A 14305-nucleotide genomic window follows, 5' to 3' on the forward strand; every position below is an offset into this window, starting at 1 on the left:
AATGCACAGGGCATAGCGCCGATTGAAATTGATCGTCAGTTGTCAGCTGGGCCTAACGTCATGAGCAAGCAGATGATGCGTTGCTCCACAAGGTCGTCTGTGATGATGGTTGGCCTCCCACTGCGCTCCTCGTCATGCACATTTTGGCGTCCTGCTGAAAACTGTCTACAGCAGCAACGCACCATCTGCTTGCCCCTAGACCTGGCACAGCTGACGATCAATTTCAATCGGCGCTATGCCCTGTCCATTCAAAAACTTTATCACTGACCGCACTTCACGTGGCGGCAGCTGGAATAGGAACGTCCATCTTCAACCAATGCAACGAAGTTACTGAGAGCACTTGGGAAGTTCCACTAGCACATGCGCCATGCCAGGACATTACTCTATCACGTACACGCAGTCGCCTCGCGCAACATATGGTTTGCTAGCTGTGGGACGAGTGGGAAAGTTACTTTATGGACGCGCCTCGTATAATGGTTTTACTAGATTGTTCGTCTATTTTGAATGTTTTATTTTCCCAGAGAACATGCATAGCTTTGAAACTTGATTGATGCTGCTTGTTGGCACTGCAATGAAGCTGGTTGCAGTGAAAGGGACATGAACTGTTGGAGAAGACCGAGTATATAAAAATGGATGATAGAAGCAGTTCACAGGTGGGAAAACTGTATTAAGAAAGATTTTCGTGGATTTGAAAGAGACAGATTGATAATATACAAAATAACACAAAATAGGAGAATCTTTATTAAGTTACAAGCCTATAACCTCAAGCGGTTTCAAAGACTTACTCACACTCACTTTTAATGGCCTTCTGTGCCCCAGACTTATGATATCAAACAGCTGAAATCTTTTCAGAATGTCTACTTCTAAGTCACGAACTCTACTCTTGGGTTTTCCATTTTAAATAGTCCTATGAGCATTTGTTTTCTAAATGTACAGTTTGCCCTCAGTAAGCCAATCTCTTTCATACTCATGCGCAATAACTTTCATTCCTTTGTCTATATAGAACAGGAAACTGAAATATAAATGCATGCATGATTAACTTCAATTAAACAAATGAAAAAGGAGAACAAATAAAACCATATAGATTAGATGTACCATGTTTTATAATGGAATATGCTGAATGCTTCAAGAGAAATTGTGTTTTGCATTAGAAAACATTTTCTCTTGTTGGTTTTATATTTTGCCCAACACATCATTATGATGAGTAGAGTTGCCAAAAATCTGAATGAAAAAACTGGACCAAACAATGGATTAGCTTTAAAACATATTAGGAATGTGTGAGTACCCCATCACATCATTATATTTATTCACGTTGTAGCTGTGAATCTTTAATCGTATTCAGATCTGAGAAATAACATTAGAATTAAAATATACAATGTCCATACTAAGTCCGTATACACATTACAAAAGGCACACCGTACCTCTTAGGATTCCAAAACATTCATATGTGTCGCTATGTGGTCCCTGCATAGTCAAATGTGTTTTCTTGTTCATGTTAACCAACATTCTTGGGGTCACTGTCTGGAAAGCTGTGTACACCACATTTTCCAGTTCATCAGCAGGATATAATATAATGAAAATTTTTTCAAGTTCAATCTATAAGATTTATCTATTTTGCAAATGTTTATTTGCTACAACATTGTATATAGAATATTAACGTTTTCGCCTTTTCGGCATCATCAGATATTGTTAAGAAACACGTAATCTAAACCTTGAACAAATTAAAAAATGTACATTGTAATATGCATGACAAATAGATTTTCATGAGTTTTATGTAGTATGTCTTATGAGTAAAAAAGTTTATGTAGAAAAAGATTTCCAGGAAATATAAATTTGGAAGGTCGATATGATTGCAGATACATGTAACTCATGTTACAAAACACATATGAAATGATTAAAATGACAAGCTTATTATATTATATCTTGCATTAAAAAGCAAATGTCAGCAATAATTAATATTGGTGGAAAGGACTTGAATTGTTGAATTTTATAATTAATTATGAATAGAATGGTGATGTAATATCAATATATTTAAAAGACAATTTATAAAATCAATAATAGATGATTAATAAAATTAATAATAAATAATGATAAAATTTGATAAAATCTTATGTGTCGTATATTGCCATGCTGTTACAATTGATCCTTAGTAGTTGTTTAGCAATACATTTGGCTGTTCTTCATTCATCAATCTTGAATTTATTGATTGCGTATATAAATATTGCATTCAAATAGTAGCAAACATCATTGTGTTGGTAGAAACATATGCTTGTAGGTTTTAGAATGATATGGTATGTGTACGCCTCAGCTTACGTGTGGGTGTTCTACTTGGTAGTTTAATCCGTACTGAGAACAAACCTACAAGCATATGTTTCTACCAACACAATGATGTTTGCTACTATTTGAATGCAGTACTTATATACGCAATCAATAAATTCAAGATTGATGAATGAAGAAAGCCAAATGTATTGCTAAACATCTACTAAGGATCAATTGTAACAGCATGGCAATATACGACACATAAGATTTTATCAAATTTTATCATTATTTATTATTAATTTTATTAATCATCTATTATTGAGTTTATAAATTGTCTTTTAAATATATTGATATTACATCACCATTCTACTCATAATTAATTATAAAATTCAACAATTCAAGTCCTTTCCACCAATATTAATTATTGCTGACATTCTTTTTTTAATGCAAGATATAATATAATATGCTTGACATTTTAATCATTTCATATGTGTTTTGTATAATATGCTTGACATTTTAATCATTTCATATGTGTTTTGTAACATGAGTTACATGTATCTGCAATCATATCGACCTTCCAAATTTATATTTTCTGAAAACTTTTTCTACATAAACCTTTTTACTCATAAGACATACTACATAAAACTCATGAAAATCTATTTGTCATGCATATTACAATGTACATTTTTTAATTTGTTTAAGGTTTAGATTACGTGTTTCTTAACAATATCTGATGATGCTGAAAAGGCAAAAACGTTAATATTCTATATACAATGTTGTAACAAATAAACATTTGCAAAATAGATAAATCTTTTAGATTGAACTTAAAAAATGTTCATTATATTATATTAGATTTATCTGAAGAAAAAATGAATAGTAAAATCATCAGCAGGAGCTGCGATATCGTGGATTCGTCAGAAAATATTACCTTTGCCTGCTGAGCCATTGTTGGAAATTGTTGCAGCATCCGACCACAAGCATCCACACGTCTCTCCAAATCGCCATCTGATAATTCATTAACATTCAGTGGACATCAACATTTCAATTTCAGGTCCAATTTCGTGTGTTTCTGCATGGTGCTGCCTTCTCAAACCACATAACGAAATCGTCCATGACATTTTAAATTAATTTGCCATTAACTTGACGCTCATGGACCCACACAGCGGCCACCAAATGTTCTTCAATCGTTTATTCACTTGTGTCAGCCATTCTTTCAACTAACAATCTGCTGCTATACATTGTGATTCTCAGAGTAACAATGGACAGCAATAGTGGTAACCTCACCAGCACGAACATGACACGTCAGCTTGAATTTAATGTAGGTAATGCAGTGGCGGCTCGTGAACTTGTGGATTGGGAGAGCTGCAGAGATTTTGGTACATACAAATTTCACTTCTTGATACCATTACTAATAAGTATAGGACAAAAATAAATCCATTACATATCGAAAAACCAAAACTTTCTGACTTAGTTGGGAGATGTCTTTGGCATCATTTGCTTTAAAAAAAAACTAATACCATCGATATCAATCTGAATTTCTGATCGACAGACACTCAACTTGCAATCTACCAGTTCATTCTGAATTGTCTTAGAATTACCTTTAAACAGTGGCATGTTCCAAATGATTTCTGAGAGGCTCATTTAGATTACTCACGGACTGTAGCAACCCACGAAATACATCAGAGTCCTTCTAATCGTTTTTTCATAATGTCCCCTAAGGGGAAGTTCATATTGGCCACAAAATTTGATACAATCAATATTTTTTAAAATAATGTTTGTTCTGTTTTTTTTTTTTCACTTAATTGCGCAGCAATATTAGTTTTGCCTAACATAGCCAATGAAACAACATTTTTCAGGTGAGATTGCAAAGATTCGTGCTTTTTAATTTTTAGGGGCAAATGTCCTAAATCTGTCACACCACTCCCAATCTATGCAGTATCACCACCGAAGAGGAGGCAATCACAAATGCTCAGCGTAAATTTCATTGTTATACTTCCTTACATATATGCACTATTTCAGCTGGATAAAGCTTGAGTAAGTTTTAAGTCAGGTAACAAACGACCCTTTAATTTCACTTCATTACATCAATTTTCTCCACAAGGGAAAGTTGAGAAAAATAAAATTAATATTCTGTAATTCACACACACTCATGCTTGCACATTTGCACTGGTTAAGTTACGGTACTAAAACGTCACACCAAAGGAACACTTAGATATACTGATAGTCAACAATTTTCTAAAACTGGAAAAGAAGTCTCTTTCGTATTTTACGTGCTATATCAAAAGGATTATACTCGTGCAATCTTTTTGAGTTAAGGCAAATATTAGGTTCTGCTGGAGGCTGGATATATACGTAATAATAAGACAAAAGAGAATATTAATTTCGTTATATTAACTCGATAAGATTCTACAACAATAAGTATGTGAAGAGAAAATAAAAATTTTGTCATTAAGTTTCAAGGGAGCAGAGAATCCATTTGACGTAGCATTACAATAGCGGTGTGAGAGGGGAGGAAAGATCTTCCCTTCTCGCCTGGCTCTGCAAGCCACTGCAGCGAAACATGGGTTTTAAACAGCGGCAGTTTCCCTCTGCTTCCCTTCACCTCTCTACCCCCTGACCATGCAAGACATACACTCTATGATCTGTCCCACCCTGCAGATCCCAGGACGACTTTGAATCCAGTGTCAATTCCAATACAGTCGACGCGCAAAAAGATAATGCATAAGATAATAGTACATATTTTCGGCCAGATGAAATCTAAAACAATTTACCAATAAAAGCTGTAACAATTCTTCTACAAATTAAAATAAATATTATTTTTATTTTCCTGTCAAAGCAGGGAGTGCTGCAGCTCCGCACCTCTTATGGACGGGCCGCCCCTGAGGTAATGTAATTTAATTTAATGAATGTGTATATGGACTTCGTGCGCACTCTGTTGATGGGATTTGACATTGTGCAGTCGATTTGTAATCAGAGGAAGAGGTACCACAAGAGCTTAAATCCCTTAACTATAACAAATTCGAAGGACTGTAAATTAATGTTATATTCAGTCTAATAACCATTATGTCTTATTAACATTTTTACTCTTACACTTTATATACTGACAAGGAAAAGTTAATTACCAGAATTGCATAAAAATACCTTTTCCAAAGCCTCCTTAGTATTGTACCATGTTACAAAATATCTGTAGATCCAGTAACTAATGTTTGTGTCATTATGACAGTTATCTTTAAATAACTTGAAAATGGTTAGAGGATATCTCAAAATAGATTGCACAATTTTTTTTTTCTTCAGAAAATTTCACATGATTTTGAGTACCTACATGACCCCCTTTCCATTTAAGATTTCAAAGTTGCTTAAAAAATGGCGGCTTTTGAGATAGCTGAGGGCTAGAATCGAATGTGTCACTGGTAGAGCATTAGGTCTTACAAATACTGGTAACACCTATAGTAATCGAAAATCAAGCATATGGAAGATATTTATATGGTTCCAGACTTTTGATTCACTCTGTATAACAAAAGAGCACACTGTTTAATATGCTGGTGTTTATTAGGTTGCAAGTGATAGAAAGATAGATATGCGTAGAAAACTGCATCAAACAATAGCAGACAAATTTTGGGAAGTGCAAACAGTGACAAAAGATAATTCAAAATATGTCATAGAAGTCCCTGAATCACTTTGTTACCGTCAGAACCCGAAATTCGTCAAATCCAGTTTCATCTAGTAAAAACTAGTTTAAACAAACAAAAGCATGAACAAAAAAACATAGGCTATCTGCAAGGTCTACCAAAAGCCTAAACAAACCAAACCTAACCTATCACTGAGTCTAGACCTTACGAAAACTCGCTTTTTATATGATATGATATATATTTCATGTCATCAAATACATCCATGTAAAGTGGACCTCACAATTTTGTGTCCGGTGCCACTCTTACATTCATGACAGATATACCTTTTTTTTTGTTTTTGTAGATGCTCTTATAATTTAGATTCATACCCAGTACTAATATTCTCTCAATACTGTACCCTTCTCATTCCCTTACACTTATTCACTATTTACTGTAGTCTCTCGCTTTTGTTCCAATATAAATTCTTTCATACTCCTCCCTTTTAAGGTCTAATGACTTCATTCAAAATTGACACTATTACAATTCATTTCTTTGATTTTCAGTTCACTTATATCGAACAATCTCTGTTATTAAGAATACTTGTTACTAAATCCAATATGTTCGTTATTATGTCTGTGTACATTCCATTTTGTGATCTCATTTATTTTCTACACATTATGCTTTGCTACTAATTGGGGTTTCCCGGTCTTTGATTGGTTCAAAACCCTTATAGAACTGATATTTAACCCTTGCAGTGAATTTCGGTGAAGTCCGGAGGGCCTAATTAGTCAAATCCACTCTCCTCACCTCCACTCTAGAGCACCCTGGAATCTTTTAAGATGCGAAAGAGAGAGTGGTGTGTGGAAAGCAATGGGAAGCTACCGCATTTACCTTTCCCAAGAAAAACTACAAACATTGCATGATGAGTCTTTCCATGGTAAAAGATTCCGGACATAAGCTAAATGTCAGAAGGAAGTGAAATAGGGAGAGGAGTACGACACCTACTCTGTTCAACATCTACTTGGAGGATTTAGTGAAGAACTGTTCTCAGAAAATAGGCATGATAGTAGGCGGAAGAAGAATAAAGTGTGTAAGATCTGCTGATGATATGGCGTTATTAGCAGAAAAGGAGATGATACTAAGGGATCTGCTATTGGAGCTAAATGACAGCTGTAAGCAGTATGGAATGAAGATAAATGCTAACAAGATGAAGACCATGGTCATAGAAAGAAAAGTAAAGAAGATAAACTTGCGAATTCTAAATGAGGCAGTAGAGCAAGTGGACAGCTTCAAATACTTGGCGTGTACTATAAGCAGTAATATGACCTGCTGCTAAGAAGTCAAAAGGAGAATAACAATGGCAAAGGAAGCTTTTAATAGAAAAAGGAGCATCTTAATAGAAAAAGGACAACTAAGGACGAGACTTGTGAAATGCTTTGTGTGGAGCTTATAGAATTGTATGGGGCAGAAACATGGATATTACGACGAATTTAAAAGAAGCATTTGAAATGTGGATATCAAGAAGGATAGAATGTGTGAAATGGACAGATAGAGTAAAAAACGAAGCTGTGTTGGAAAGAGTGCATGAAGAAAGATTGATGCTGAAACTGATCAGAAAGAGAAAAAGGAATTGGATGGGTCACTGGTTGAGAAGAAACTGCATTCTGAAGGATACACTGGAAGGAATGGTGAACGGGAGAAAAGTTCGGGGTAGAAGAAGATATCAGATGATAGACGACATTAAGATATATGGATCTTATGCGGAGACAAAGAGGAAGGCAGAAAATAGAAAGACTGGAGAATGCTGGGTTTGCAGTGAAAGCCTTCCCCTTGGGCAGAACACTATGAATGAATGCTTCGCTATCCTAGCTAGCCTCCTCCACCAGACTTCTCGTCTGTTTTCATTCTCTCTATCATCTTACTAACTTCCTATTATACTTCTGCAGTTTATTATTTATTTTACTTACTACATCCTTAACCGTCTCTGAACCAGAAATATCCACTTCAGTCATTTCTGTTATAAACTCATCTTTTTTTTTCCTTCTCTTCAGTTCTTCCCATTTCAGCCCTTGCACTCACAGAAACATTTTCACTTTCCCTCTTGGCACTGATCTTCCTTCCCCCTAAGCTAATTAATTCACTTCCCGAATCACTTAAGTTTTTACTTGTGACACTTGACTTCATTACACTTGTACTGCATTAACTATTGTAAGTTCAAGACTATGTACAATTCAAGTGGTGAAGTTTTTAGAGATTTGGAATTCTTATTTGACCCATCTGCATTCTGTGCAAGAAGAATTACTTGGTGAATTGGACTCATCTAGCGAACTTTGGATCTCTTTCTGACATCTTTACTATGATTCAACACTACTGAGTTGCAGGATGGTGGGTAGTTTTATTTCCGAAAGACCGAACATTGGAAATGAACTGCTAACACAATTCAGATGGGGGTGAAGGGGGGGAAGCGAAATGAAGGTAATTTCAGATTCTTATATCACTCCATCTGCAAGATGTGCAGAGGTAAACAGTCTGTTTGTAAATAAAGTGGTAAGGTAAAAATAAATAATTTTGAAACCATAAAAATGTAACATGCTTCCTAATCTACCTTATAACAATATACAAGCCAACTTTGCGAAACTTAAGAAATTGTGTTCTTCATACTGAAGGTAAGTGATAAATGTATTATCTAATGAAATATATGAACTCCCAGGTTCTATGCAAGTGTAGATAAGAATGAAAAAAATAATCTTTAACTATTTAAATTTTTGAATCCTATATTTCCAGATAAATTTTTATCTGCTCTCTTGAAAAAAAAAAATAACTCAAACTAAATTCTATTTAACATAGAAGTTTTATTCTTTTCTTCCAGCCAATCCTGTTTGTGCATTAATAAACACCTAGATTTGATATACTATAATATTAAGTATAGAGTAAAATTACACAGTTTTGTGCTTGGAACATTTTTTATGATTTATTAAAAAAAATGTTTTGTTTCTAGATAAATTATTTTATTTTTATTATTAATATTACGAAATTGTAATTTAAAGTGCCCGAAGATAGATATTTATATATAGCCTAGAGAGAAAAAAAAAAGATGGGGAAGTGGCACTAGTAACAGGTATTGTGGGATTTAGCGAAATTTCATAAGTTTTAGCTCTGATCACAATATAACGATCAGGGGTAAAAGGGGAAAACTCCAGATATAGTGGAAAAGCCGCTGTATTGGTGACACTGACGAACAGCGCGTTGGTAAACTGGACGCTCGAAATTTTCCTCCCACTCTAACAAAATTTCTGTGCCATGGAGAATATCATCAGTGAAAATTGCCACTCGTAGCGTGCACAGTATTTCTTTTACGGTAGAAGACGCATGTACATGCTTAAATTAATGCCGAATCACCAAATGTAGAAATGAAATTATAACGCCGTAACTATCAAAATGTAAAAGGGCTTTTAAAATATAGTCATTGATGAATAATTAGGTCTATTTATACATATTATAGTCTTTAATTGTTTTACAGTAAGCACTCTCTATGAGTCTAGAAAACCGTCTTGAAATTTCGCGAATTCTACTTTCAAATTTTTCCAAGTTTGTCCATCCTTACTTCCATCGCATGGAATATTCCTTTGTTGCGGCCAAAGAGTTTGTAATATGTATTACAAACTCTTTGGTTGCGGCAAACTTCCCTTCGTTTGGGAACACTGGTCCCTGTCGCTGCTGCTCAGTGTTGCCAATTCGCGGTTCTTCCACTAGTTTAAAGGGTAACTTTGTGCCACTATCTCTCGAAGGAGCACGTCAGACACGTGCAAGGCTTGTGACACTGTTCATTTGTATAGTGATATTTGATGTTGCTGTATCATGGGTTCAGCAAAAACATTGAACGCCCAAAGACGTTTTATAGTGAACGCCTTGCTGACTGACAGCGCTTCGGCTTCGCTGTATCAGCGGTCGCCATTTTTTGTAGCAACATTTTATTCGCTTCGCTACACTTCCGCTGCTCGCTCAGCGAAAGAACAAGGGTGTGGTTGTTTTGTTTGTAAACACGTTGGACGTTTTGAAATCGGGTAGTTCAACCCATAGACAAATTGAACCCCTCATCAAAAAGTAATAGGCCTAATAAATGGATTAGTGCTGTCCCGGCGGAATGCAACCATGAATCATAGGACTGGAGTAGGTTGTATAGTTTCTACAACCTATAACCTCAGTGGATCAGTAGGCAGTTTTATAGCCTAGTTCGTTTGTGGTGTGGATTTTATGATTGAATTCATTTTATTTCTTCAATTGCGTGACAATGGTCAGCAAATATTTATTGAGGGAACGTATATATATTTACAATACGTTCATAAAGAATAATAAGTCGTGTGGCATAACAAGACAAAAGTTTAAACATAAATTCCCTGACAGGCCGGTTCCGTGTAGAAATACAATATTAAATTTAGTTGATAAAGTTAGCAAAACAGGTTCTTTGGATGATCGAAAAATCATACTAAAGGATCGTGTGCTTGCTGACGAAAAACTTGATAAAATGGGAGTTACCTTGGAGCGTAGTACTCAAAGGTCCCTGAGATGTGTGGTACAGGAGACAGTTATTTCTGAAGCATCTGCAAGTAGTGCTAAAAAGCAAAGTGTATGTAACAAATCCTCATACACTGAAGGAACTAGGGCTGGTCTGCATCTCAATCCAATGGGAGCAATAAAAATGGGCAAACTCCTATGCAAAGTCATTGACAACTGCTTTGAAAATGATCTTCAGAATTCGGGAAGCTAATCACTGAAATGAAGGGTGCTGCCAATTCTTCTAGTAAACCAGGAAGAAATACTCTAGTGAATATTCTCAAGTAAATGAAAGTAATGCTGTTAAGGCTTTCAATCCAGAGTATACCTTTGGGATGATGGGTTACTTAGCTTATAATGAAAATTCTTAATAATACCTCATTGTTATTGCACCAAATCCACCAAGCAGCATTGCTAGCAGGCCTGCCCACCATGTAACATTCTGTGTGCTATTCTTCTCTCTCTCTCTCTCTTTCCAGATATGAAACATGGGGTAGAAAAGTGCCTGTTGCATTACAAGAAGCAATAACTGTAGTTTGTTCTCGCTTTTTTGTAGTACTTATAAGTCAAACATGTCTTTTGCCCTTTAAAGAAATAACTTTTGGAGGTCTACTTGAAAACGTTTTAACACCAGATTCGTCCATATTGTATACATTAAGAGGACGTTGAACAAATCCATGTTTTCATAGACATAAATTAATCGAAAAACTGGGAAAATTTCAGTATACGGATATTTCAGTGACAAATATCTTAAAATACTAAAAGAGCAGATTTGTTTGTGTTTGTCGAATGTGCATCATCATGCTTACGAAAAGGCACTTTTCAGTGCCAATAATTTATTTTGTGTGCACAAGGTTGGAATTTTGGAGTAGGAGGAAAAGGAAGATATCCATGTTCTGAAATATCGACTGAACCATCTCTCAGTTAAACCCTGCATGTCGAGCTATGCTTATTGGTTCAGATGTTCTCATTGACAACTCAGTGTGCCTTTTCATAAACCCCTCAAGCCAGGCTCTTCCTGTTTTCTCATTTCGAAAGGGATTAGAAATATTGTTCTTGGACGTCAATAAATAGGTCAACTCTTGAAGGGATATTCTTATTAAACCGTAAAATTTCCTCTTCATCCCTTTTGCATGTTTCATAATTTTGACTTCTATGTCCGGAGAAAATACTTGCTTGAATAGTCCAAGAACTTTCTTAGTAGACACAGACTTTAGATGTCTATGTAAAGTTTTCAGTGGAATAATGTAGTGCCTGGAAGCCTCTGCTATATTTGTTCTCTTGGCGTCATCCATAGCTTGCTGCATGGCATATTCTGTACAACTTCTCGAGACAATTTTCTTCTTATAATTATGAATCATCTAAAATCAATAATAAGAAAAAGTGACAGAGGAACCACAGTTTCCAATGTAACGTTGAATAACTGAACAATAATTTAAATATTTCGGCCACCCCTGAAAAATTAAAAGATCTAATAATTGCAACTAATTTGTACCTTAAAATTACTAAAAACTTAGGTTATTGCTACTAATATGGTATTTTATTATCTCTAAGCATGTAGGGGGCATGATGGACAGATTTGCATGCTGCCTCATAATCTTTCCATGCTGCTGTCATAACCTAAAAGCTACAGAATGCCATCAAGAAGTACAAATTTTCTATTGCCCAATATCATATCATTAAGACTTTTATAACATTTGAAATTTAATATGTATTTATATGTTTGGAAAATATGTATGAACAGTGAATTCAAATCTGCTTTAGGCCTAATTATACAGGATGTCAACATTTATCTTGACCACTCAAAATAACTTTGTACGCAAGCATCAAATGAAAAATTATTTCATACATAAAGTGAACCGAAAGGCGGAATAAAACTGATGAAAAGGCAACCTTATAGTCCTATTTATTAATGAGATACAAGTACTAACATTGTTTTCTTTTTTAAATGACACTATGTATTTATTATTCATTATTTCAATTAAGCTCGCCAAGACTTGTTCAGAAATGTATCACAGTGGGTCATTCTAATAAATATAATGTTATTTGATGCTTTGATTGCATGATTCCTGTGCATAATTAATGCAAAGGAAGTGGTTTGATTTTAAGTTGATGTAAACAATACATTGCAGATATCCAGAGTCACATAATCCATTCCACGTAGCTTTGGTTTACAGTAAACAAATATAGCACAGACCACTCACTCAATCAGCAAACTTACATTCTCCATAGATGAGCAGCATTTTCACGTTTTCATCGTTGGAGTACATTTTAATTAAGAAAACCTTCAACTTTCGTTTTATTTGGCTGAACACTGATGACTGAAAAGATAAAGGATTCTTCGGTCTGAGAGGCTGTGGCTTACTGGAGGTGTTGCATCCAGACGTTTCGTTTACAGGTATGGTAGATATCTTCACTGGCGAGGCACACACAGGCAAAGTGATCTCCTTGGTGTACCAGAGGCAATTGATACTGTGATTGGTTATGTGTCAGAATTCTGAATACAGTGAGGAGATCACTTTGCTTGTGTGTGCCTCGCCACTGAAGATGTTTACCATAGCTGTAGATGAAACGTCTGGATGCAACTCCACTAGTAGACCATGGTCTCTCAGCCCGATGAATCCTTTATCTATTGACACTGGCTGTGAAAGCCTACGTTCTAAGACTGATGACTTAAGATTTGTATTCTGAATTTCAGATGAGAAAAATACTGAGATAAAGAAAAGGTGGAGTTTTATCACCTCCCATACCATTGTACCAAATAATACATGCTCTCATATTGGCTAGTGTTGATGTATGTGCTAGAAGTTAGTTCACAATTCCTTTTTGAGATTTTGATCATTTATTGTAATTTAGACAGAAGTGAGATAAGATAAAATCGTGATACGTTTAGAATGCAGCTATTAGTTATCACAAATCCATTCTCACAAAAGTAATATTAACTGTCTAAAGTAGACAGGCTTTCCTTTAGGCCATACTGTTGCATTTCATGTAAATAAAACCTGCTTCACGACCTTATATAACCTATACCATTTTACATACAGTAGCGTGCAAATTAATCCGAACAACGTAATTACTTATGCAAAAACACTTAAACGGGATAAAAAAAGGATCTAAGAAATACCTCACTAATCTATGTGGCCTCCCTTGTTCCTAATAACAGTTCTGAGACGATTTGGCATGGATTCCACTAATTTCCCACAAATATTCTTAATTTCTTCATCGCGAAACCATACATCAATAGGGGCAGAAATCATCTTCTCCTTTGTAGAACAATCCATTTTTTGCATTCTTCTTTTGCAAATTGACCACAAGTTCTCAATGGGGTTGATGTCGGGTGAGTTGCCTGGCCAGGGGAGTACCTGAATATTCTTCTTGTTGAATTCTGTAGTTTTTCGAGATGTATGGCATGGGCCAGGTCTTGTTGGAACACACCTCTGCCATCCGGAAATGATTTTTGCAGCTGGGGTACGATTCTGGTTTCCAATAAGTGAATATATTTGTCAGAATTCATCATTCCCTTGATAGGTATTAATGCTCCAGGCCCTTCATGTGTAAAACAACCCCAAAACATTACTTTAAGTGGGTATTTGGGTGCTTGTTGGAGATGAGCTGCTGTTACTTTTTCAGATCCTTTCCATACGTAAGAAACACGGTGGCCATGGACCTCGAAATGAGACTCATCGGAAAAAAGTACATTCTTCCAGTCATTCACTGTCCAGTGTTGATGTAATTTTGCCCACATTAAGCGTTTTTTGCACATAACAGGGGTTAGCAGTTGCTTCTTAATTGGCTTACGAGCCCTTCGTCCAGCTTCCAAAAGCCTACGTCACACTGTTGTGACGTGAATATTCGCCCCAGTGGTAGCCATTAACTCGCGGGTT

General features: G+C 35.6%; 1 protein-coding gene across 2 annotated transcripts in view; it reads left to right on the forward strand.

Annotated features, from left to right (window-relative positions):
• LOC138706509 (lysosome-associated membrane glycoprotein 1-like) overlaps positions 1-1090 on the forward strand; it is an 89918-nt gene extending 88828 nt beyond the window's left edge. For both annotated transcript variants that reach the window (XM_069835867.1, XM_069835869.1), the window contains one exon: positions 522-1090. In XM_069835867.1, the coding sequence (XP_069691968.1) occupies positions 522-534 (13 nt within the window). In that variant the 3' untranslated portion in view covers positions 535-1090. The remainder of the gene's footprint in view (positions 1-521) is intronic.
• Positions 1091-14305: the final 13215 nt, after the last annotated feature.

Source organism: Periplaneta americana, chromosome 9 (genome assembly GCF_040183065.1).
Source record: "Periplaneta americana isolate PAMFEO1 chromosome 9, P.americana_PAMFEO1_priV1, whole genome shotgun sequence".
Lineage (NCBI taxonomy): Eukaryota > Metazoa > Arthropoda > Insecta > Blattodea > Blattidae > Periplaneta > Periplaneta americana.